We start from the raw sequence: 25,417 nt of genomic DNA on the forward strand, positions 1-25,417 counted from the left end.
AGTGGGGAGGGGTGAGGAAGCTGCATGAGCGTGGAGGAGAGGCAACAGAAACAGGCACACACAGGCTGCAGCTGCCTCTCACTCCCGCCCCCAGGACTCGCCACACGCTGCTGGCAGGGAGTCAGGTAAAACAAACTAGTGGAAAGGAATAGGTACCCAGAATCTACTCGAAGGGCAAAGCAACAGTTACAGTTTTATTACGTTATTGCTTCTCAATTGAAACATTCTTGAACATTCTTGAAGTTTTGAATGGCTGCCATATTGTATTATTTTACATCTGTATGGCTGAAAACAACTTCCTCTATTGATTATCTCTCATCATTGAGGGTTCAAAAACCAGAGCCCTGCACAATATTGTTCGAGAAGAAGCCACATGAGTATAATGGTAGTAGACTGCTCATATAGAATGTGCCATTCTTACCGTGGATCGACTGGTTCTTTCCCTTGTGCATATGCTTTAGTCTTTTTTGGTGAGATTTGCCATTGTAATGTATTTGGGCTTGGGCATCAGAGTTGAGCTGAATGTTGCAGACGTCACACAGCGTATAGGATGATAATCTCTTCTGCTTGGCCTGCAGATCCATTGTCAGACTATCCGTCTGGCCATCCTCACATATAGGAAAAGATAACATGGAGTCTGTAGAGTAAGTGGGACTCACAGGGCGCTTCATGGCTGTGTAGAAAAAGAAGAGAAGAGAGACCTTTAATCGGATGTTCTCTACAGTGATAACATAAATCTGCTGACCAATAATGCTAGGATATGGCTCCAGGAATTATTCATCTGTGGATCTGTCCGCAATATCACTGCTGGGTAGTTAGAATTAATTTGTTAAGACAGCAGGAAACAAATGTATGAATTGTTATTGTAGTCTCAATTGAGGTAGAAAAAATTGTAACTATCTACATTCCAGAGAGAAGAATATACATATTATTTATTTATTGAACATGAGATATTGCTTGTGATTTAACTATTTTGCTCTAGGTCCATTTCTATGTTCTCTCCCTAAAATCAGGCAAGGAGGCGACTGAGTAGGACAAGACCAAGTTCCCTGAAATATTAAGAAAAAAATACATACTTTTCCCGGACTTAAATAGAAATTGGAGTCTAGGTGTTCAACACAAATTGCGCCAAAAAAAGTGTTTGAGAAACAAGAAGCATACAATTCAAAATGGGGAGAATTTTGTGTGAAAATATTCAGTGTTCATGTCATTCATTAATATAAATCTGTACTCAATTTGGAATTTAGGAGTCAAAGAGGGCGTGCTGCTCATAGACTAAGGATAGTCTGTGTCTGCGCAGTCACACATTGAATGTTGTTATTGGGACCCCCCACATACCTACCAACTCAAAAAGACATACAGCTCCACATGCAAAAATAAGGACAAAGGATGCAGCACATGTAGCCTGTTGTCAAAAATTTCTTTACCCTAAGCCCTACCTTTTGCCTCATCCCTTACTCCACCCCCACATAGTACATTATGCATAGCTCCCAACCGTCCCGATTTTGCCGGGACTTTCCCGCTTTTCGTACCCCTGCCCCGCGTCCCGGGCAGCTATGATATTGTCACGAATTCTCCCCCCAGGTCCCGCTTTGTCCCGGCGCTGTGTCCGCATAGTAAATACTTTGAAAGTCTGAACTCACAGTACAGAATGGCTTCTACAGACATCGGGCAGGGAATCCTTTTCAGAGAAGTGTCGGGCTTAGCGCAGAGCAGGGACCACGTCATCAGCTTCAGATCTGTCCATATATGGTCGCTGCATCTCCTAGGGTTCCCCAGAGCAGACATCGGGCAGGGAATCCTTTTCAGAGAAGTGTCGGCTCAGCCGGAGAGCAGGGACCACGTCATCAGCTCAGATCAGCATCTCTCCATATATGGTCACTGCATCTCCTAGGGTTTTCCAGAGCAGACATCGGGAGGGAATCCTTTTCAGAGAAGTGTCGGCTTAGCAGAGAGAGCAGGGGCCACGTCATCAGCTCAGATCTCTATCTGTCCATATATGGTCTCCAGGTCTTCCCCAGACACAAGCTCTTTATATAATTAAATTACATAAAGTTTTGGCCAGGCTGAGATTCGAACCTGGGACCCTCTGCACCATAGACAGGAGCTTAACTAACTGAGCTATAAGCCCAGTGATACAGAGCTGGGGATTTCTGGTAAGTAAGACATGTTATCTGCCATTTACATTGTGACACAGACTAATGCACTGATATATAGAGAGGGATCTTCTCAGAGATTATTATTGTAATTATTCAGACTATTATTATTATTATTATTATTATTATAAATTTTATTATTATGGAGATGATTATTAATAATGGTAAAAATAATAATAATCATCTCAATAATAATAATAATAATAATAATAATAGTCTCAATAATTACAATAATCTGAGAAGATCCCTCCCTATATACCAAGGCAGTATATAGTTCTTAGTTACCAAAATTCTTTACTTGTTAATCACTGAGGTTATAGCTCAGTGGGTTGAGGCGCTGTGTTATTATTGTACATGGACACTGCAGGTTCTGGGTTCAAATCCCAATGAGGATAATTTTTTTTTTTTTTAAATTATGATTTTTATTATTTTTAATATGGTTAAAATTTGGGGCGTGGCCAGGGAGTGATTGGGGGTGTGGCTTAGGGGGATCGCCGCGGCACGCTACGCGTGCCGCCATTTTGTCCCTCTTTCCTTTTCCCAAATGTTGGGAGGTATGCATTATGTCCCCCCAGTACATTGTGTCACATTGTGCCTCTGCCAGCATCCCCCTTACATTATGGCTCATATACTGGCCCCTCATATTGTGCACACCCAGCAGCCCATCTCTTATCGGGACCCCAGCACCTGTCTCTTATTGGGTCCCCAGCAGCTCCCCTTCATATTATTACCCCCAAGTTGCTTCTCCTCATATTATGCCCCCGTCACAGCAGCTCCCCCTCATATAACCCCCAGCAGCCCCCCCTTCATATTGTGCCACAGGTCCCCCTTTTTTCTGTTTGATGAAAACTGATAAACACAGTTCCTTACTTCCCTGTATTCCCCCACAGAAGTTCTCTGCTCTGCTGCTCCTATCTACAGCCCTGAAGCAGACAGGCAGATGACATCATCACACTGCGCCAGTCAGCTATGCTAAACACAGCAGTAACAGAGTCACAGTGATAATGCTGAGTGCTCTCTGCATTATCTCTGTATTCAACGGAGTGTCTAAAGAATAATGGTAAGTATATGACCCAGGACATACCTCCTGCCACCTGGGACAATGTGACAGAGTGGATAGAGGTATGTATCTACTAGATGCATACCTAGAGCCAAATGAACAGAGATACAACTTGTTACTCTGATTGATAGGATAAAGATTCTTGGTAGGGAATGGCCTATATTTAAGCTAATAAAGGGTTTTTTAATATTCTTACCTGTACCTGCTTTATTTATATGTTACTCATATTCTGTATTGTAAATGTAATGTTTGACATCTGGTGTTTTAGAAGGGTATATAGCAATAAAAATACATGAACCAATCTTAGATTCATATGCATTGTAAAGTTTGTATAGTAGTTCTCTAATCCTTTCTCACCCAGCTTCCTCCCCTCTCCCACTTCCTGCCATGTGCATTGAGCAAGCAGGGGGTGGTGGGGGGGTGGTAGAGGAAGAATGCATGAGGAGACACATGCACACACAGGCTGCAGCTGTGAACCCTCCCCCCAAAGCATTATGGGAAGTGAGGGCAGCTTTAAATTTCCTTGGGTTTAGGGCAAAGACAGGAGGCTGCAGATAATAAAAATGCTGTTATTCTGAAAAGAAAATGTGAACAGGACAATAAGGATGAAACATCCCCCACCGGGGCCTAGCCCTTGAGGTGAGGCCTGGTGACAGCCGGGGCCCGCGGTACCGGAGTGGCTGGCGGTTGCGGCCTAAGCACGCTATTGTCACGGTGCTTGGTACGGGGTAACCGGAGGGCTGTCCTACAGCCTGGCAGGTCTCCAGCAGGGTGGTGTTGGCAAGAAAAGATGAGGGAGCGGCTGCTATAGCGGATCTCCCTGGGGCAACCCCTTAATGTCCCGAGTGTGAGTCTCTGGGTGACGGACAGGGTGCCGGTGATGATGGTAGTTGTAGTAGCAGGGACCAGACGGAGGCAGAGGTTGAAGAAAACAACTTACAGTTCTTTATTGGAACCGCAGGAACTTCAGCAAACGTGCCTTTAACAGGTAGATGGAGTACTGGAGAGGTATTTGGAGGGAGCCGCAGGATGTAGGTCACCAGCCTGGATGTAAGGGCAGGCTGGGAGGCAGCTGTGTCCTTAGAGGAGGCTTCAGCTCGGTCCTGGATCTCTTCAGGTATCACCCTTGAAGGTAGGATGATACCCCTTTCCTCACTACACTAACTCTAGTCTTATTGTTCCACTTCAGGCAGGGGCTAGGCTCTTCCTGCACTGGTCTGGTGTGCTAGAGACTCTGAGCTACTGCTCAGCTAACTACTCTCTGCTTGTGTCCTACAGACCCAGAGGGCCTGACTAGGACCGGTCTATTCTCCCTTCTGGGAGAGACTGCTCTCTTCTCTCTCTGGGGAGAGACTTCTCTAGAACATTCCTGGCCAGAGGTTTTATTACCTTCCCTTGGTCAGGTGGTGGCTGCTCCTCCAATTACCTCTCAGTGCACAGAGACAGGATGTAACACAGACATTGGTTGACATAATTACATCACAAATTAACATCTGCCTTGCCAGGCAGGATTAACCACTGCAATTTCCCCTTGATCCTATAAGGACCATGTAGTGTAATGTGGTGTTACCTACAGGTGGGACGTATTCGCAAGCACTACCTCGCCATTGCATCGGCGAGGGTGTTGCAAGGACATCATTATGTTTGTTTTGAAAGGGTAAATCACATACGACAGTTAGGTAAAAATCATTATGAAATCGTAGTTACACGTAAATCAGTAACTTGGCATTGTATTAGGACCATAATAATAATTATGTATTATTAATATAATAATAATTGTTTATTTATATAGCACACACAGATTACACAGCGCTGCACAAATCATGTCAAATTGGTCCCTGTCCCCATGGGGCTCACAATCTCAACAGTCTAACAGTATTTTTTGGAATGTGGGAGGAAACCGGACTACCCAGAGGAGACCCACGCACACATGGAGAGAACGTACAAACTCTTTGCAGATGTTGACCTGAGTGGGATTCGAACCCAGGACCCCAGCACTGCAAGGCAGAAGTACTACTCACCCAGCCACTGCTTTCCAGGCAGACTCTGGTGAAGGGATACTCTAGGTGTCTTGGTATAACAATACTTACTTGTAAGATGTTTGACATTACTATTACTGTAGTTATATTCACTAGTATATTTTTGTAGACGTATAAGGAATATGCGTTAATCTTTTTTTGTCACAGAACACCTAGAAATCATGCAATACCTTGAATATGTCACAAGATGGCATGACTATGTTACAACTAAACAGTGTACCATTATAACCACATACCCAAAATAGTAACATAAAAAACCTGGTAATTTTAAAAGGTATGCTTTGATATTTCCATATGTGGAGTTAAGAGGAACTGAGATAAGCTGTGTCCTCACTGTCAAGGATATGTTTGTGTATGCAGCGTTGCACAGTGCATAAAGGATGATGGGGCTATAGGAACAAGAAAATGCCCAGATAAAAGCAATCAATGGAAGGACAAAATACCTACATGAGTATACAATCATATTTGAGTTACAGACCAAATAGAAGAGTTGTTAAAGATCATATTTCTAATATCACAAAAGTGATGTAAATCCTTGAGTGTCCTTACCTATAAAAAATACTAAATAAATACTAAAATTCAGCTGGATACAAAATCCATACAATGTCACACTGCTTTTCTATTGTCCTGATAAGTAAACATGATTTATCACCAGCTTTCCTTCTGATGCATAAATAGGGAGATTTGTCATTGTCATCTGTGAGATTTGTAACCGAATTCTTAATAAGTACATGTACATGGAAAACTTCAACTCTGGGGCCCATTTTGAAATGTATGCCCTACCGTCAGGGTGCCTTCACTTATTGCATTTACATCTTGCTAACCCGAATGTTAACATTGTGTTTACATAAACTTGATGTCAACGTGATGCAGGGGTGTTGCTTGGTCAAAAGATCCGGCACTTTGCCATTAAAGGGGCCCCACCAGATGTGGGCAATTCAGGCAGCCATGTGACAATCACCCACTGTGTATTTGGGACCGGGCTGTGTATTTGCCGTACCAGGCAGTAGGCAGACATGGGGCTTGCCCCGACTTCAGCCTACGGCAGAGTCATTAGATGATCTGAGGAAAATCAAGATGGCGGCGCAATGCTGGAGCCGGCGCAATGTGGGTTTCTGTAGCTGTATATACCCTTAGTAAAGTTGTTATTATCACAACCACATGTGAAGGGATTATGTACAGGAGGGGGCATTACTTAAAGTGTGATACATTTTCATTGGAGCCCGTGCCCCGGATCTTTTACCACCCTGGCAACGCCCCTGACATGATGTAAACAATATGTTAATATTGTACCAACGTTGTGTAAACACAGTTTAATGTAGTAAATGCAACATGTTAACACAACTTCAGGATAGGTAATCAGTTTCAGATAAGTGGGGGGTAGGTACCATCCGCCGATCATATGTTCCAGGCAGTTCCTATCACCAGAACTATATCATCCACTGAGCAGAAAGATGAAGGGAAATTCAAAAGCAGCTGCAAGAATTGCATCTAATTGATGCAATCAGTTTCCACTACTATCTTTCTCATTTTTTGTATACACTCTCTGGGAAATAATGGCAGAATTATAAAAAGTCTTTCATTGGGAATTGAAATATGTCAGGAGACCATGGGGGCCTCCATTAACATGTTTGGCAATGCATGTAGCATGGTTGTGTACTTTTTAGTGCATTTACGGCATTGCAATAGTGCTGGTTTATAAGTTAGGCTACATACACACATATACGTACGCCGCGATGGAGAGGAGGTGTGGTAGCCCCTCCCCTCTCCATTGCGATGCATTAGGCATGGTACTGTAACGTAGGGAACGATAGGACATGTCCTATTTTTTTGTCCCCCTACGGTTGTGCGAATGCAGCCTTATTCCAACATCTGTAGGGGTTCAACTCAAATGGTAGCCTTTAGAGAAGCGCCAGGCAGCAGTGTTTCAGGTGAACAAGACAGGTGTCTTTATTTGAGACATAAAAATAACAGGCAAAAGGGCTTGCTCCAGCCGGCAAAACAAAACGCATAGTCCATATGATAAATCTCAGTCCATGTTATCAAGCACAGTTCACATTAACAGGCACAGTACCGTACTTCACCCTCCTGGGTTAGGAGCACCTTTTTAGTCCTCAGACTTCCCCACGTAGCAAGGCCCAGCTCTGGCTCTGCTATTCCCTGTGTTCCACTCAGCTACACAAAAGTAGGGAACCACCCACCTTCTCCTGACACAGGTGGCTTTACACAGGGCTGCAAGCCCTGGCCTGGGGTGATGTGGGAGCCCACCCAGCACTGTGACTGCTCCAGAAAAAACCCGTCCCGGATCAGCTGCATTGCAGCTATGCTAAAATAACAAAAGTGTGTCAGTGGCCGAACGCCGCTGACACCAGCAATACTGGTTTTTACTTCACCGAGGCCAGGCACCATGGTGACACGTATCTACCATCAACAGCAACACCTTGTGCCTTTCTACACACCATAAGTTGTAGGTATCAACTGTAATTCTGATTTTGGATGTTTAACCCCCAGAAGCCATTGTCAATAGCATCCGTCACATCTAAGGGGTTTCCGATATTTAAATCACTTTCAGAAGTTACCTTTGTTGTGATTAGAGAAGGATTATGCCTTTCTTAGACGGCCATTCTGTCTCAAAAATCACTCTCGCCTGGGATCTAATGCATTACACTTTACCAACAAAATAATAGATTTAAAGTATGTGCTACAGAAAAATAACTTAAAATAATTGTGCTTGTCCTGTGAAAACTGAGGCCTGATAAAAAATGTTTAAAAAAAATGTTAGTAAAATTTAGTAAATCATTTCTAAAATTATGACACAAAAACAAATCAATTTGTTGTTAAAGATGTTAAAGAGGTTTTTCCGTCACAAGTAACTGATGAAAAAACAGAAAATAGTGTTGGATGTCCAAAACTGGCTATATAATTGAAATAGTTGGAATTGCAAAACCATAGCTATGTGGTCTCAGGAGTAGAATGTGTGATTTCTTTATGAGTTTACTCTATTCCTTCCCTCGTTTACCGCCTTCTCTCCTGACGGGCCATAGTGTTTATAAGTCTCCGAGTGCTTGTGGTAGGGAAATTAAATTAAAAGTTTCACCAGGGCAGGAAAGTGTGAATAAACAAGCCTGGTATACCAATGTAAAGTACACCGGCATAATACAGTTGCAATGGTGCGCATACCTTTACCATATTCCCCCATGGGTTGGGTTATTTCTGTTGGGAAGCCAAAGAGAAGAGTCACTAGATAGAGAGAAAGTCCTCTGGTATTGTATATCTAAGTTGGCACCTTGTAATAACTGTTCTCAACGTTTTTTGCTTTGTGGAAAATACATCACCAAACTTAGGGTAGGTGGGTATGGGTTTTGTTTGTGTCCCTCTAAGGGTCAACCTCTAATAGCTACCACTAACACCAATTTATACTGGATATTGTAATTGGGTGGGTGACCAATATCTATTTTTAGGATTTTATTTGTGCAGAATAAGTATATTTCTTCCACCCAAGTGTAAACTATACACCTCAATACTAAATAAATCTGGCTAATTTCCCTCATTGCCGTCTTTAAGCCAGGGATACAGCAACAAAGCAAGAGGCGAGTTATGTGCATTGGGTGGAATTCCTTTTTACATGCCAATCGAGTACTTTGCAGTATTCAGGATCACAAGCTGCCAAGTAAGATGGCGGATGGGACACAGCTAAGTGGTATGTGGTGACACGTTAGGAGGTCATTCACGGGTTACACAATTTTACTGGGAGTTAGTTTAATCTTCCTCCAGTAGAACTATAGACAGACAAATGGATCATCGTAGTCGCGCTATATTGCCTAGGTGGTGACAGCTTCATCCCTCAACAAGATGCGCTGGACACAAAGTACTCTTCTAAACGCTAGTTAGCCCCTGAATCACAGCCAAGCAATGATAAGACCTTTCATTTTCCAGTGCAGCCAACTCTTTGATAGGCAGATTTTAAAAAGATTTTGTCTCACACTGGATGGTTACCACCACATAAAAAGCAGAAGAGTCTTAATAACAATTTATAATGGTAAGTGGTAAAGACCAGCCTCATTTGAGATGACAATCCCTTTGGTGTAGAAATAGCGATGAGGACACCACACACAATTGTCAACAATACTTGATATTTCACTTATTTTCCTCTCTATGGTTTTCAGTGAGTAAAACGACAGCATCTATTGAAAGACAGAAGGGTCAATAGGAGACTTCTTGCTACAGTTTTTCACAATGATATTGATGCAAAAAGTAAATTTCACAGAAGATAAGGTTGTAATAGAAATCATCAGCATTTAATGCATAACTGAACTCTCCAGAACATTGTAAAAATGAATAGTGCAGATGCTAACAGAAAAATTTGTAATATATTTCATTAAGGAAATATGTTCCTGTGTCCATCTTTTTCTTCTATTTCAGCAGTCCCTGTTAATCTGCTTCTAGTACCATACACCTCTCAAAGCTGATCCCATAAGAACCTGTTATAATATAAGGAGATCGGTGGTGCATAACTTGGGCCAACAGGACACATGTGGCTCTGTGGTTGTTGGTGCATCTAGGGTGCTGGTTACTGACCCTTAAAGTTGAGAGGTATGATAACAGCCCTTATACCAATACATTATGCTTTTCATACGGTATTTACGTTTTGAACAGGATGCAAACTGGCACAAAGAGTATGCAGTCTCCCTTTTCAATCTTCTGAAGAACAAGATCCTTAGGAGTATGTGGATCAATGACAAGATGTAACGGGATGTGTGTGCTGTCACCTACTCTGACTGGCAGGTAAAGGTTACCATAGACATGAGATATTTATCTGCAGACTACTGGCAGATCAAGTTTACTTTAGGGAAAACTCAGCCAACCATATAATGTGTAGGGGGTAACAACTAACATGGCTGATTTCACATGCCTAATCCCTTGTTACCACAGAAGATACATAGTTTGCAGAACGAAAAACAGAAAATACTAAGGGAGTTTGCATTGCAGCATTTACTCCATTTACATCACACACAAGACAACAGTATTAAAATAGAAGAGAATCTCACTGATACATCTTTACATCACTACTGACAATAGATGAAGTCACAGCTTATCTCCTCCCCCTCCCAGTATAATCACCTCTATATAGATAACACTGACCCCTCATTACATCACTACTGACAATAGATGATGTCACAGCTTATCTCCTCCTCCTCCCTGTACAATGAGCTCTATATAGATAACAATGACCCTTCATTACATCACTACTGACAATAGATGATGTCACAGCTTATCTCCTCCTCCGTGTACAATAAGCTCTATATAGATAACACAGACCCTTCATTACATCACTACTGACAATAGATGATGTCAAAGCTTATCTCCTCCCCCTCCCTGTACAATGACCTCTATATAGATAACACTGACCCATCATTACATCACTACTGACAATAGATGATGTCACAGCTTATCTCCTCCCCCTCCCTGTACAATGACCTTTATATAGATAACACTGACCCATCATTACATCACTACTGACAATAGATGATGTCACAGCTTATCTCCTCCTCCGTGTACAATAAGCTCTATATAGATAACACTGACCCCTCATTACATCACTACTGACAATAGATGATGTCACAGCTTATCTCCTCCCCCTCCCTCTACAAAATGACCTCTATATAGATAACCCTGGCCCCTCGTTACATAACTACTGACAATAGATGATGTCACAGCTTATCTCCTCCCCCTCCCTGTACAAAATGACCTCTATATGGATAACACTGACCCATCATTACATCCCTACTGACAATAGATGATGTCACAGCTTATCTCCTCCCCCTCCCTGTACAATGACCTTTATATAGATAACACTGACCCATCATTACATCACTACTGACAATAGATGATGTCACAGCTTATCTCCTCCTCCGTGTACAATAAGCTCTATATAGATAACACTGACCCCTCATTACATCACTACTGACAATAGATGATGTCACAGCTTATCTCCTCCCCCTCCCTCTACAAAATGACCTCTATATAGATAACCCTGGCCCCTCGTTACATAACTACTGACAATAGATGATGTCACAGCTTATCTCCTCCGCCAAACTGTACAATGACCTCTATATAGATAACACTGACCCTTCATTACATCACTACTGACAATAGATGATGTCACAGCTTATCTCATCCCTCTCCCTGTACAATGACCTCTATATAGATAACACTGACCCATCATTACATCACTATTGACAATGGATGATGTCACAGCTTATCTCCTCCGCCAAACTGTACAATGACCTCTATATAGATAACAATGACCCTTCATTACATCACTACTGACAATAGATGATGTCACAGCTTATCTCCTCCCCCTCCCTGTACAATGACCTTTATATAGATAACATTGACCCATCATTACATCACTACTGACAATAGATGATGTCACAGCTTATCTCCTCCCCTCTCCTGTGCAATGACCTCTATATAGATAACACTGACCCATCATTACATCGCTGCTGACAACAGATGATGTCACAGCTTATCTCCTCCTCCGTGTACAATGACCTCTATATAGATAACACTGACCCATCATTACATCACTACTGACAATAGATGATGTCACAGCTTATCTCATCCCCCTCCCTGTACAATGACCTCTATATAGATAACACTGGTCCATCATTACATCACTACTGACAATAGATGATATCACAGCTTATCCCCTCCCCCTCCCTGTACAATGACCTCTATATAGATAACACTGACCCATCATTACATCACTACTGACAATAGATGATGTCACAGCTTATCTCCTCCTCCCTGTACAATGACCTCTATATAGATAACACTGACCCATCATTACATCACTACTGACAATAGATGATGTCACAGCTTATCTCCTCCTCCCTGTACAATGACCTCTATATAGATAACACTGACCCATCATTACATCACTACTGACAATAGATGATGTCACAGCTTTTCTCCTCCTCCCTGTACAATGACCTCTATATAGATAACACTGGTCCATCATTACATCACTACTGACAACAGATGATGTCACAGCTTATCTCCTCCTCCTCCCTGTACAATGACCTCTATATAGATAACACTGACCCATCATTACATCACTACTGACAATACATGATGTCACAGCTTTTCTCCTCCCTGTACAATGACCTCTATATAGATAACACTGGTCCATCATTACATCACTACTGACAACAGATGATGTCACAGCTTATCTCCTCCCCCTCCCTGTACAATGACCTCTATATAGATAACAATGACCCATCATTACATCACTACTGACAATAGATCATGTCACAGCTTTTGTAGCCCAGATACTATTTTACAACACTGTACAATATATTGATATGACATACACAAAATATAATAGTCAATTATGTAAACATGAGGTAAACAATAAAAAATAAACTACATTTAGTCTGTGTACAACTGATTTGTTATGCATTTTCAACCTGTCAACTTAATGCAAGTATCTCTATTCATTATTCACATTGATGTATGTTGACACAACACACGCAACTACGGGAGCAGGTAAGATGTTACGCAAAGTATGTCCATAATGCTCTTGAGATGATGGGTCTTACCTATTGGACTCCTGCAGCTCCAGTCCCATCCATCTCTTGCTTCTGAGCGTCCACTTGTTCTTAGCAGCTCTCCGAGATAGATAAGAGAGATGAGGAATCTGTGCTATGCAGCACAGGGCACAGCTATCACATAAGTTTTCTTATAAGGAGGAATTAAATCAGCTGTTCTGATGCTGGACCAAGTATTTGTTATCATTTTCTTGCCTGCTTTTTTCTTTACTGTCAAAGAACTGTGTGTGAGGGCGCTTGTAGGTGCCACTGCTATAGCAGAAGGGTGACAAGTGCCAATTGGCACTGTTTATAATGTACGTGTCTGCCAAGTCATGCCACTGAGTTAGGGACATCAGGCAGCAAAGGGGTTTAGGGTTTCTAAAGTACAGACATTTCTCTTAACTCCTTCTGGACTGATGGGGAAGAGTATAAGTTTTCATTTGATTCACCTGATCCTTAACTGTTCTTAGGCTTATTCTATGTCCTTCCACCTCCACTGTGGGGAGACAAATTTCTCTTTTGTACAGTATACTATGTATAACTTCAAGTAAGATGGGTGGCCGAAACAGTGCCATTTTTCGCAATTTTTGAAAAATAATTTGGGTTAGAATGTTAGTGACCACAAGTTAGTGAGGTTTTCAGCTTTCACCAAGAAATGTAATTAATTCGCACTATTAGTAGACTGTTATTATTGGTAACTATCAGATACAATTATTACCTCTAAGTTCTCACCAGCATTCAAACCTCCGTTCCTTACCTCCAGTTAAAAAAAAAAAGAAACGGAGCTTTAACTCATCAATTAAAAATCCCATTGACATCAATGTAAATTTTATGCCATCCTTTACGTTCAGTTTAGGCAGGTGTCCGTTGTACATGCATTTTTTGAACAAAAAAAATTAACGCTGGCTACAGTACTTTTCCGTTATGTGCATAATGGATGCTTGACTAATGGAACATAACTGATGGAATAAAATTTACATTGATGTCAATGGAATTTTTAACTGATACGTTCTATAACCTCTGTTCTTTACTTTTTTTTTTAACGGAGGTAAGTGTCACAAAAGGCCCTCGTGATCAGAGAAGACGAACACTGAGCGATATTTCTTGAGGTTTATTCCAATACAGCAAACAGGTTACACATCAGCCATGTCCTATGGAAGAGCACCACAGCTTGCCCTCCAGACCAAGTTTCATCAACAACTGTTTTTTCTAAACAAGTTTCAAACAAAAGACACACCCCCCAAATCGAACCCCCCATCCTCTTCTATCTGGTTATCACCTAGTAGGAGCTGTGGAGTCACTGAGACTTTTGGAGTAGAACATTCCAAGCCTAGAAACTTCCAGAGGTCAATGGTTTCACACATGATTATATATGAATGATTATAAGCAAATACACATTTATGGGGGAGGTATATACGGCTGACATATATACGGCGTATATACATCCCCCATACATCGCAATGGCATCACAGCGCCGTACCTTTGCGTAGACTGTAGAAAGATAGGACATGTCCTATCTTTCTACGGAATACAGCGCAGTTTGCTGTGTATTTCTATGGAGAGGGGCGGGGGTGAGCAGCGCTTTCCCCCTCCACCTCTCCCCGGCGCCGATCTATGCCCAATGTACTACAGTACGGCAGGCATACATTGTGTGCATGTAGCCTAAGGAACAAAGGTTTGAACAGTAGTGTGAACTTAGCCTTACTCAAACACAATATATACTTATTTTGAGTCCAAAAGCAATACATTTTTGTACTGTACATGGTGAGAAATTACAAGCAGTTACTTTTCAGTCAATTAATGGAATGTCTCAGTAAGACAAAGGGGTCATTTATCTTAGGATTTTCTCTTTTTATGTTATATATATATTTTCTGTTACTTTTCTTGGCACATTTGATATATGCATCTAAATTTGCAACTCTTCCACTTGCCTAGCAAAGTAAGCTGCACAAGAATCTTTCATTTCTGCGCCTGATATATCTTTAAAATCCAGATCTAGATGTATGAAAAAGTTGCTATTTTGGCACACTTTGTGGTTAAAAAGTTGTAAACAAACTCCAGTCACTCTCAACTGCCTGATATATCAGCCTCTAAGATAAATGAAACTAGTCCAAAATTCAGAAAAAGCAAAGAATGAAATGTAAAAATGTCCTGACTAAAGAGAAACCCCCACTGTCTAATTATATGAGTTATGACAAAGACAGTAGTGGGTTACAACAGTCGGTGACTCTCCAAAAGAGAGTGGCTTGGCCACCTATAAGAAAGTACCAATCCACTAATAAGGTCAACCATTTTGTACTTAGCGCAGTAAGCTTTCCCTTTCTGCCTGAAGGAGCACCCAGCCCGCGACCCAGTCACTTTCTGGGCAACCAGTGTCCTGTAGATTTCCAGCTGGTCGGAGGAATGGGTGCTCATTCCCAAAAGCTCACCCCTTCTGTGATCACCACTCCCATATCTCTGGTAAGGATGGCATGTGGACATAGGACAACACAGAGAGCCCCAAGAACAGAAGCACTTGCCATATTTGAGAACTTTCTAGAGACCTTTGGAAGTTTTCCCAAGTGTGTGAACAGTGATAATGGTGTGTTAATATGCTGTCAAGTCAGTCAGTGTTAAATATACACTAGTTGCCGTTTGTGGAATCACCACTGATACCAAGGACAACACGTGGACAAGTGTATGTGGTCCCCTGACTATTACCAATGACAGATACCTGGATAAATAAGTAGTGGATATCAGTGCAGAGATAAGCCATACCCAAGAGGAGCAAGCATGTGATAGAGGTATTAAGAGGATTAGCTGTTTGTTAGCAGCTTTATTATTCATACAACCAGCATGGATGGGTAATGTTATTGCTTACACAATGAAAACCTACATCTACAGAAGTGGGTCATTTTCTCCACCAATGGCTGTGACGGTTACCATGAGTTAAAACCATATGCATGGATAGAATATGGCATGTACATTATTACTAAACCTCAGAATGTCACACGGAAATATTTCTATGTAATTTTTGTTTTCTCATGTCTTCTTGTTTGTCTGTATTTTTCACAGCTCCCTTTTTATGTTGAATATGGCTCCTGACCATCAATCAAAGTTGAATATGGATCACAAGGATATAAACTTACATTGATAAGGATCATAGTATCCAACAATGACACTACAGATGATTTATAATCATAATAGTTATAATAATCATACTAATCTCTATGTTACTATTACAAATTAAATTTCTCTAAGTAATAAAAGACAAATAAAACAATTTTCACAAATTTTTTTGATTTGTAATAAACTCCTTATGAGCTGTAGAGCATCTGTCTTGCTAGATTATTCTCATAATCATATCCATGATCTTTTCCTTTTTATATTATTACTGTGATTATTATTTGACTTTGTTAGACAGTCTATACAGCAACAAAATACCAGCAGCTCTTTGAAACCTGTGGGCAAATTTCGGGGCTTGGTGGTGGGCAGACACAGCTATCAGATGAGCTGTAAAATAGTATCAGTATAAGCTCTTGGAAACTACCTTAAGCCCATTGGGTATAATGACTGTTCTGATAAAACATAGTTAAGTAAAACACATTTCCTGGTGTGCCAGACAGCAGTAATGTATGAATGAAGCGCTCCAGCCGTGCATGTGTTAAAACTTGCTATCTGCCTCTGTTGGGCTTAATGTCCTGCTCCGGGACTATTTACAAGCTTGCCTGAGTATTTATAGCTGTGATCATATTTATAAAGCATTTATTTCTCTTTAAGCTTACCTAATAAGCTGTAAATAATGAATGAGCTACTACTTAATGAATGAGATTAGGCTCAGAGTCTCTGCAAATGCAGGTTCAACCGGTCATAAATAGCCCCCACGTGTCTAAAATAAAGCAAGAGGCGAGCAAAATATGGCACCAAAATATAATACATTTCTATAAAGAATTACATTCAAAATTATAATGCCTTTATGTTTAATGCAACGCTCGTAAATGTTAGACACTATTCTTGAGGATGAGGATATAGACTGTAGATGTCTTTAGATTGTAATGTGGTGCATGATATGATGGTAGGGCAAATTTATTAATGTGCTTACGGCAAAGCTAAGCCCAAAAACAACTGTTTAAGGCCTTGTACAACATGTATCAAGGGTTTTAGACACTTTAATGACTAGTGTCATTAACTAAAGGAGAAGGTCTAAGAAAGTGGGTGGGGCTTAGTGGGGAAAGGGGGGGGGGTGCCAAAAAGTATGCAAAGACACCAACAGTGTAGTCCAAAACTATGGCAGATTGACAATTTGGGATAAGACCATTTACAGAGAACCTTTCACCAGTGACCGCGCACCAGCCTCACACAGTACCTTTTAGATGTCTTTATACATGTTCCAGTTATGCCTCTATCCATGGGATTAGAGCCACCATTTACAACTTTTTAACCACAAAGTGTGCCAAAATAGCAGCTTTTTCATAAGTCCGCATCTGGATTTTAAAGATATATCAGGCGCAGAAATGAAAGATTCTTGCGCAGATAACTTTGCTAGGCAAGTGAAAAAGTCACAAATTTAGGAGCACATATATCTAATATGCCAATAAATGTAACAAAATATATATATTGATTTTTCTTCATGTAGCCAGCATCTCCCCCAACCCCCAACTTTCTGAGGAAGTGATTAATAATGTAGCAGAGCCAAGTCACACAGATCCACTGTCTTTCTCTCACCTGCTCCTCCCCCCATGTTCAGGAATTCTCTTAAACATCACAGGGAGCAGGTGAGAGTAAAGGAAACTGTATATGTCTGTAGTTGAATATTGGAAGATTGTCACTAAGTGCTAGTTCCATACCAGCAGCTTGGTAGGTGCAGCGAGACATGTCAATCAGGAAAGGGGAATCACTTGCTGCAATTGCACTCACCTCAGTTGAGTTGCATATAAGTATACAAACTAATTTTTTTTAACATTGAATCCATGGAGAAGAACCATTTAGGGATAAGGACAATGCTTCTTAATTATAGTTTTTAATGAAGTATTTATTTTAGGTGGGTTAATTTGAATGGCAGGTTCCCTTTAAAGGGACACTTCATGCTACATGCTGCAGCTATAGAAGAGAAGATACAGGCAGTTCAATGCATAGTTGGAGCTGCTGACAGAGATCCAGCTCCCTCCTATGTCTTTAACTACCTGTATCTCCGAATCTGTTGCTCACAAAATCGCAAGACTGATGTGACCTAAAATGTGAGATTTGTATCTTTAATAAGACAATGTTTTTTGGGATGTTTCTAGGTGTTTTAAAGCCCAAAATATGGGCATCTAAAGTGACGCTTCCCCTGCAGCCCCTAAACTTGACTCACCTCAAGCAAAATAATTTTACATGACTTTGGAGATTTTTTTATTGGAGATTTCACAGAAAAGAGGGAATTCTAGAATATTTCTTAGCGTGAAAGTGGAAGGCGGAAAAAAGGAAACAATCACAATTTGTGCCGTTTGCTTCAGAATTGGTTATCATTTCAGGGCATGTATGCCAGAACACTAATAGATAACCCCCATTGTCTTGCAAATCAGTATTATGGAAGCTATTTGCTTTTATTACTCCCCTTCTTAGAACTAAATAAAAATTGTAAATAGCACTGAAAATACATGATTGGGCACATTTACTAAGGGTCCGTCGGATGCATTTCCGTTGGATTTCCCGAATTTTTCCATTTTGCGCCGAATTGCCTCGGGTTTTTGGCGCATGCAATCGGATTGTGGCGCATCGGCCCTGGCTTTCATGCGAAACAAATCGGGGGCGTGGCCATCGGAAAACCCAACTGATTCGGACAAACCGCGGAATTTAAATATCAAATTGTGTCGCAAGATCAGCACTCACGTGCACCAGGAAGAAGAAGGTGAACTCCAGCGGACCTTAGCAGGGAAGCGACACATGCAGGAAATTGGACGCACGATCTTAGTGAATTGCGGCAGCTCCGAATCCTCGTCGGACATTCCGGATCGGCGGCGTCAACGGGACGGGTAAGTAAATGTGCCCCGATGTGTATTCCTGTTGCTCTCTGAGGTTGCTTGTGAAATTAGACTCTTTACTTTGTCTATGGACAAATTAGGATTCTGTCTTAACATGCGTTAAGTTTACTAAAGCCATTTAAATGGTATTCTGTCTTTGCTTAAAAATTGGCTTTGAAGTAAGAGCCGACAGTGCTCCAACTATAGCAACATCTGACCTTATAGTAAATTAACAAGGATTGCCAAAAACACCTCAAGTAATCCCAACCAGTCCTCATCATCAGTCACACATAAAAATAAAATGTAACTTATGTACTCAAGAAGTGCACATGCAGCTTCTTATTTAATCATCTGTCCCTTTTATATTTAGAGTATCCATCTAATCTAGGACTTTATGCTAATTCATGGATTAAGACTATTGACCTGATATGACTGTATACATCACCAAACTTTACCATAAACACTTGTATTACCTTCTTTGTCCTGCATGGTTAGAAACGTTATGTTCTTATTCATAAAGTATTTACAAGCACTGCAAGAACTTTAAGAAATGGCTGATAATTGTATTTCTGAGGTGCACACAGGGATAGTAGGCTTTTGAGGATTATACATGTTACTTTTTGAGTTTGAATAATGTACAATTTGAGAATTCAACTTTAAAGGGGTTGTCTGAGATGTTAAAAAAAATGTATGTGGCCGGGAGGGGGCTGCATAAAAAAACAAACGTTTACTTACCACCTTGGTCCCTCCGGGTTTCCCGCGCTGCTATCTCTCTGGTCCATGCCCCTGTTTGTATACAGGTGCATAAAAGCTACCCTGAGGAAGCCGAACTCAGAGGAGCGATCATGCCCCTGTAAACAGGGGCACGGACCGCATAGACGGCAGCGCGGGACGCTGGGAGGAATCGTAGAGGTGAGTAAATGTTTTTTTTTTTATGCTACCCCCTCCCAGCCACATATAATTTTTTTTTAACGTCTCAGACAACCCCTTTTTTTAAAATTTCATAAATCTGTATTTCAACTTTTTCCCCCTTTGTTTTTAACACATACAAAGCATAATATTATATCATTATATCAACATCATAATATCCCTACCTCCCTCCCTGTCCTTCGTCCGGCATAATAACACAAAACAAACTCCTAAATACCCAAATACTCCATTCTTGTTCAGTACCGTAAGGGAATTAATACTGGTACTTAACTCATTATCAAGATGCAACAACAGAGTTTTATCCCAGTTTATTTTTAAACCGAAGAAGTGGCCACATTCCTCGATCAGTTCTATTATACGCTCCATAATATTCTCTGGCTCTCTTACCATCAAGAGGACATCATCCGCGTACAAGGATATCTTTAAAGTTGAATTCTTGAATTGTACATTATTCAAACTCAAAAAGTAACATATATAATCCTCAGCAGCCTACTATCTTTGTGAGGGACCTCAGAAAGACAGTTATCAGCCATTTCTTAAAGTTTTACTTTTGAATTTCCTGTCTATAGGAAACGTAAATTGTATGTTTGAGGTCTGGGATCTTAACTTATTCCTTCTGATATAAAGTGGGGAGTTCTGCAGTCCTCAGGAGGATTGTTATAGATGCCTGGACCACAAGAAAAAGAATGCCTACAATCAAAAAATTGGAGTTCTTTGGATTAAAATGAACTATATGTTTTTACAGAGTGAATGTGTTCAGATGTAATTACAAACTTGGCCAGGAAAAAGACTTGAGCAGTTGGCTCTTGCATGGGGTCATGGAATCCCTGAACATGTGCATAAGCTGCTAGAAGTAAATGGGGACTGAAAAAAGGGCTAGTGCATTTGCATTTGTTGCTATTCTTGCCTATAACGTAAACTCTTTTTCCATTACTATCTAAACAAGTCCTAGTTGTGCTGACTAGACTTTAAACCCTATTGTTCTGAAACCTTCCTTGGGGGGAAAACTGCACTTCTGCCAATATGCCAAAAGAAAAATGAAAAAAGGAACAGATCCTGACAATCATTTCACATTAATCATTGGTACTATTACTATACCATCCTCCACTAACAATTTCTGAACTTGTTCTGTCAAGGACTTTACCTTGTTCTATTAAGTCAAGAACTTGACTTCTTCTTCTCTTTTCCTCTCTAGAGCAGATGAGCTTTGCCTTTTAACATATGCAAATAGCTGAACTGAAACCCAAAGCTCAGAAACCAATTAAATTAATAAAACACTTTATACTGTAAGATTTTTTTTTAAACTAAATAATGAAATGTTTGATTAGTAAGAACTTGACCATTGTCACATTAATGAGAATGTGGTGAGATTGAATTATGTGTCTATTACTTTCCTTTGTAGACTATTTAATTACATATGATGGATGCGCAAATTATGGGAGGCATTATATGGAGAATATGGCTTATACTGTGCTACTGCTCAGACGCGGAAATTCAGTGCAGACGTCCTATGACATCGGGAAGCTGAGACACTGCAGTTGGGAACATGTTATGAGTGCTTTGGGGGTGGGTAAACTATAATCTGTGGGGATAGAACCACTCAAAAATGATAACCCCAGCTCACCTGTTGTATTGTCGCAGGGAGTAATATGGGGGTCACAAAGTAGAATGCGGGTCCAGGATATGGATGACAATTTAGAGTGCAAGATAGGTAAGTCCAAACTTCAGCTCCAAAGGTAGATAAAACATCAAAAATGTATTCAGCTATATAAGATAAAAGCATAGCAATGAGGAAAACAATACATAGCAGAAAAAGGAAGCCTCCCTCCTACATGTTTCGGACGATTTTGTCCTTACTCATGGTTCAAAAAGCTAGCTAGTTTGCAGTCACACTTCAACACAGCTTTTTGAACTACAATTAAGGACGAGATCGTTTGAAACATATAGGAGGCAGGCTGCCTGTTTCCATTACAGCCATCGTTTTCATCATTGCTTTGCTTTTATCTTTTTTGGCTGAATAAATTTTTGATGTTTTATCTACTTTTGGAGCTGAAGTTTGGATTTTCATATATTGGGGGGTGGGTATTTACGAATGCTAACCACAGACTGGAGGGGCTCCAGGGATTCCCCCAGAGAACTTGCAGCTCATCTACATATTTTTAAAACTGGATTTTTCAGACATAGGAACCCATAAAGATACTTTTTTTTAGAAACAGATCCTGCATCAGGGTGGGAGGAGTTCTACAAGTGGACACGCTTTTGTAAGTAGAAAACATACGGTCCTCCTTCCACCCTTCCACCTGCTTCATGATCACTGTAGTTCTTGTATTTGTACCTGCATTTGTTCTTGTCTTACCGTAATGTATGTGAACCCCTGTAATGTATGTGAATTAATGGTGCTCTATAAATAAACAAATAAATAATACTTACAATAGATTAGGACAGTGTTATTTTCTATATTTTATCAATGCATATGTTGCCTTGATCAAACCTAAGCATTTAATCTAATAACTTTAAATAACCCCCCAGACATGAACAATCACCTTGATTGCTGCCTCCATTTTGCTTTCTTGCAACTTATATTTCTTTTTTACCCCCCAGTTGGATCTCTCCTTAATTGGCCACTGACTTCTTCATGATAGACACAGAAGCCACCCACAAAGTCCCAGTCATTTTAGGGGGCATGTCTATGACTGACTTGCTATTTCCCTGAAGAAATTAGTGGACATTTTAGGCAGAACCCTGGTGAATAAAGGCACCCAGAACAGATGCACCAGTTATGTTGACTATTTACGGTATGTCTAATGTAGTTACATTTTGTTTTCTAGGTGGAGTGTGGCTCTTAGTTTAGATTCCAACAAAGGCATCGTTGATCTGCCTGTCCATATGTATAAGTGGCCAAATTCACAGAGACAAAATGCTCAGATTTGGCTTGTGTGGAGCCTATCGGTTCATTAAGAAAACAATTGCTTTCGGCAAAGCAGTTGGCATTCTCTGTCTAATAGCATTTTCCACCTGTGCTAATAGTCATCTCAGTTTTGCAGAAGAACATTTCTGCTCTTATTTTTTGCTTGTTAAAAGGTCATCTACAGGGTAAATATTTTGCAATTTAGGGTAACTGGACTAGTGTAATCTAGGTATAATTGGGCAAAGTATTGGGCTGACTTACCTTAAGCCCATTAGAGTGAAATCTGGGTGCCAACCATCGATCTATACACAACATGTGTATGTCTGTATGTGCAAGCTGTTCTATATACCTTATGCAGTAAATATATGGGAAATTGGAAATAAATATATACCGCAGCATGGGAAAAGCACAGCACATGCAATTATACATTAAGGTATTTTTTATGCAATTTTCAAAGCCAAAACCTGCAATAACTGATCATTCTCTGTGGATAAGGAAACTTTTATATATACATTTGTATACTTCTAGGGAGGAGTCTAGCATTAGGTTTTAATGGGGGTCATTTATCTTTATTTTTTTCCTCTATTTACTGGGGGGTTTTTAAGACATTTTTTGGTGCATTGCAATTTTTGCTCCTTTTTGGGGACATTTTGAAATGTTAGCCTGACATTTGTTTTTTTGTCAGTAAAACACATTTATCTTTATCTTTTACGTATGCTAAATGTCACAAATGACATTTATCATTTGAAATTTTTTAAAATGTGCGACATTTTTTGGTGCAAAACTCCAGACAAAACCATATTTAAGGAAAACTTAGAAAATGGAAAGAAGTGACTTTTGTGCGACATTTTTGAGACATTTCTAACAAATGTCTCAAAAAGAGATCTGGATAAAAAACCATTTAACAAGGAGAAAGTGAGATTGATAAATTAACAAAGAAGCTGAATGGCAAAAACAAAGAGATAAGATAAATGACCACCAATGACTACATCATCTATGTGGATATCAGCAAGTCCGTGTTAACCAAGATGTTAGGAAGGATAAAATAGTCACCAGACAGAAAGTGGAGAATTCTGTGATAAATATAATATCTTGGCATATACTGTGACAAATTGTACACAGCTAGACATGTGATATCATAAAGAAGGCCTATTTTCTAACATATCGGAGAGTACAGTTTCTCAAGGAGGGGAAAAAGCCTTGCTGTAACAAGATAACCATGTCTTCAGATGCTGACAGCTTATCTGCTACTCATTACAACTCATCTGATATTAAGGAAGCCCCTTGAAACAGAACTCTGCTATTAACAGTTATACATGGGTCATAAAGCCACTTTGAGCCTCCTCCTCTGCTTATGTGATATTTATATGTGTCCTTCAATCTGACTTTTACATAATTAACTCTTTCATGCTGATGTTAATTGGCCACTGACTAAATGTTGGACGCTGCTGTTGAAACATTTTCATTCCCTTTTCTGAAAAGGGCAGTTTGCAGTGTGACTTCTCTCTCATGACATATTAGGCCATGTCCTTTGTATATGACCTTCCTGACTTATCCAAACTACAGATGAGCTTAAAGTGTGGGTGCAAGTTTCTGGTGCGTGTGACCTAGACATATTACCGAATTGCCAGCCATGCTGCCAATCCAGTGAATTGACTAGCTACTAGCCATAGCTTTGATTGGTTAGGGGGAATCCTATGGCCAATCATAGCAATGGCTAGTAGTTGGGGCGTCAATTTGCTGGATTGGCTGCACGGCCAGCACAGTCGTATGGTATGCCTCCAAATTAGAGTCCACTCATCTTTAATCTTAGCAATTCAGTTCTAAAAGGAGTTATCTGCAAATTTTGCAGATCGCCATACTGTATATACTTTTGTTGTAGGGCCATCTCCAGAATATTATATTTATACACCTGGGCTTATTTTTAGCGAGAAGCATTGTTCTTTTTAGTGGTATTATTTTAGAGTGTGTAACTTTTTTTTAATTCACTTTTTAGAGGATTTTTTAAAGGTATTAATTAAAAATTATCTTTTTTTGTTTCTTTTTCCCGGCGTTTACTGTGGAGGTCCAGTAATAATTCTGTTTTATCATACAGATTGTTAAGGACGCAGCAATACCAAATATGTGGGGGCTTTTTTTGTGTGTTTGTGTTTTTTATACTTTATTAAGTGATTTTATTGGAAAGTGACATTTTAGGGGCTTATATTTTTATGTATTTATTTTTTATTTATTCTAATTTTTTTAACTTTAGTGTTTTTCACTTTTTTTACTTATACATACTTGAACTTGAACCAGCGATGCTCTGATCAATTTCATTATACAGAGCAACTGACTACAGAAAAAGAGGTAGGACCTTTGGTTAGGGGGGTTAGATGTGCCTGCCAGGTTCTCTTTAAAGGAGTTTGCCCATGAAAGAAAGTTCTCAAATTTTAATTTCCTAGTGATACACAATAAAGATAATTTTCAACCCCTTACTTTTTTATTGCTGTTTTAACTCCTATAAATTAGTGATAGTCAGTGTAAGATTTGGAGTGTGGGCAGGGACTCTCTAAGCAGACACTTTATGATTCCTCTATGCTATGAGATTCTGTGTGCTGACAATGTGCTTATTATGTGATTATCAGGGTCCAGGTTTATATACACTTTCATTTAGCTTTTGAACATTGTACTAGAACATGACACATAGAAAGAGAGTGATGAGACAGATCAGACATGAGAGATTAGTGGATCCATGGATATAAAACACAA

The 25,417-nt window shown here is 40.1% G+C and overlaps 1 protein-coding gene and 1 long non-coding RNA gene across 5 annotated transcripts in view; one reads left to right on the forward strand and one right to left on the reverse strand.

Annotated features, from left to right (window-relative positions):
- ZNF385C (zinc finger protein 385C) overlaps positions 1-25,417 on the reverse strand; it is a 200,907-nt gene that overhangs the window by 85,179 nt on the left and 90,311 nt on the right. Inside the window, exons 1-2 of one of the 4 annotated variants that reach the window (XM_072111688.1) lie at positions 12,860-13,087; positions 422-673 (exon numbers count right to left, since the gene is read on the reverse strand). In XM_072111688.1, the coding sequence (XP_071967789.1) occupies positions 422-671 (250 nt within the window). In that variant the 5' untranslated portion in view covers positions 672-673; positions 12,860-13,087. Of the gene's footprint in view, positions 1-421; positions 674-7,329; positions 7,428-12,859; positions 13,088-25,417 lie in introns of those variants that run through there. The other 3 variants (XM_072111690.1, XM_072111691.1, XM_072111689.1) reach the window with 3 other exon arrangements.
- LOC140064620 (uncharacterized) lies at positions 7,529-16,049 on the forward strand. Its single transcript, XR_011847783.1, has 3 exons — positions 7,529-7,722; positions 9,912-10,040; positions 15,905-16,049. It is a non-coding gene; the product is annotated as an uncharacterized lncRNA (long non-coding RNA).

Source organism: Engystomops pustulosus, chromosome 6 (assembly GCF_040894005.1).
Source record: "Engystomops pustulosus chromosome 6, aEngPut4.maternal, whole genome shotgun sequence".
Classification (NCBI taxonomy): domain Eukaryota; kingdom Metazoa; phylum Chordata; class Amphibia; order Anura; family Leptodactylidae; genus Engystomops; species Engystomops pustulosus.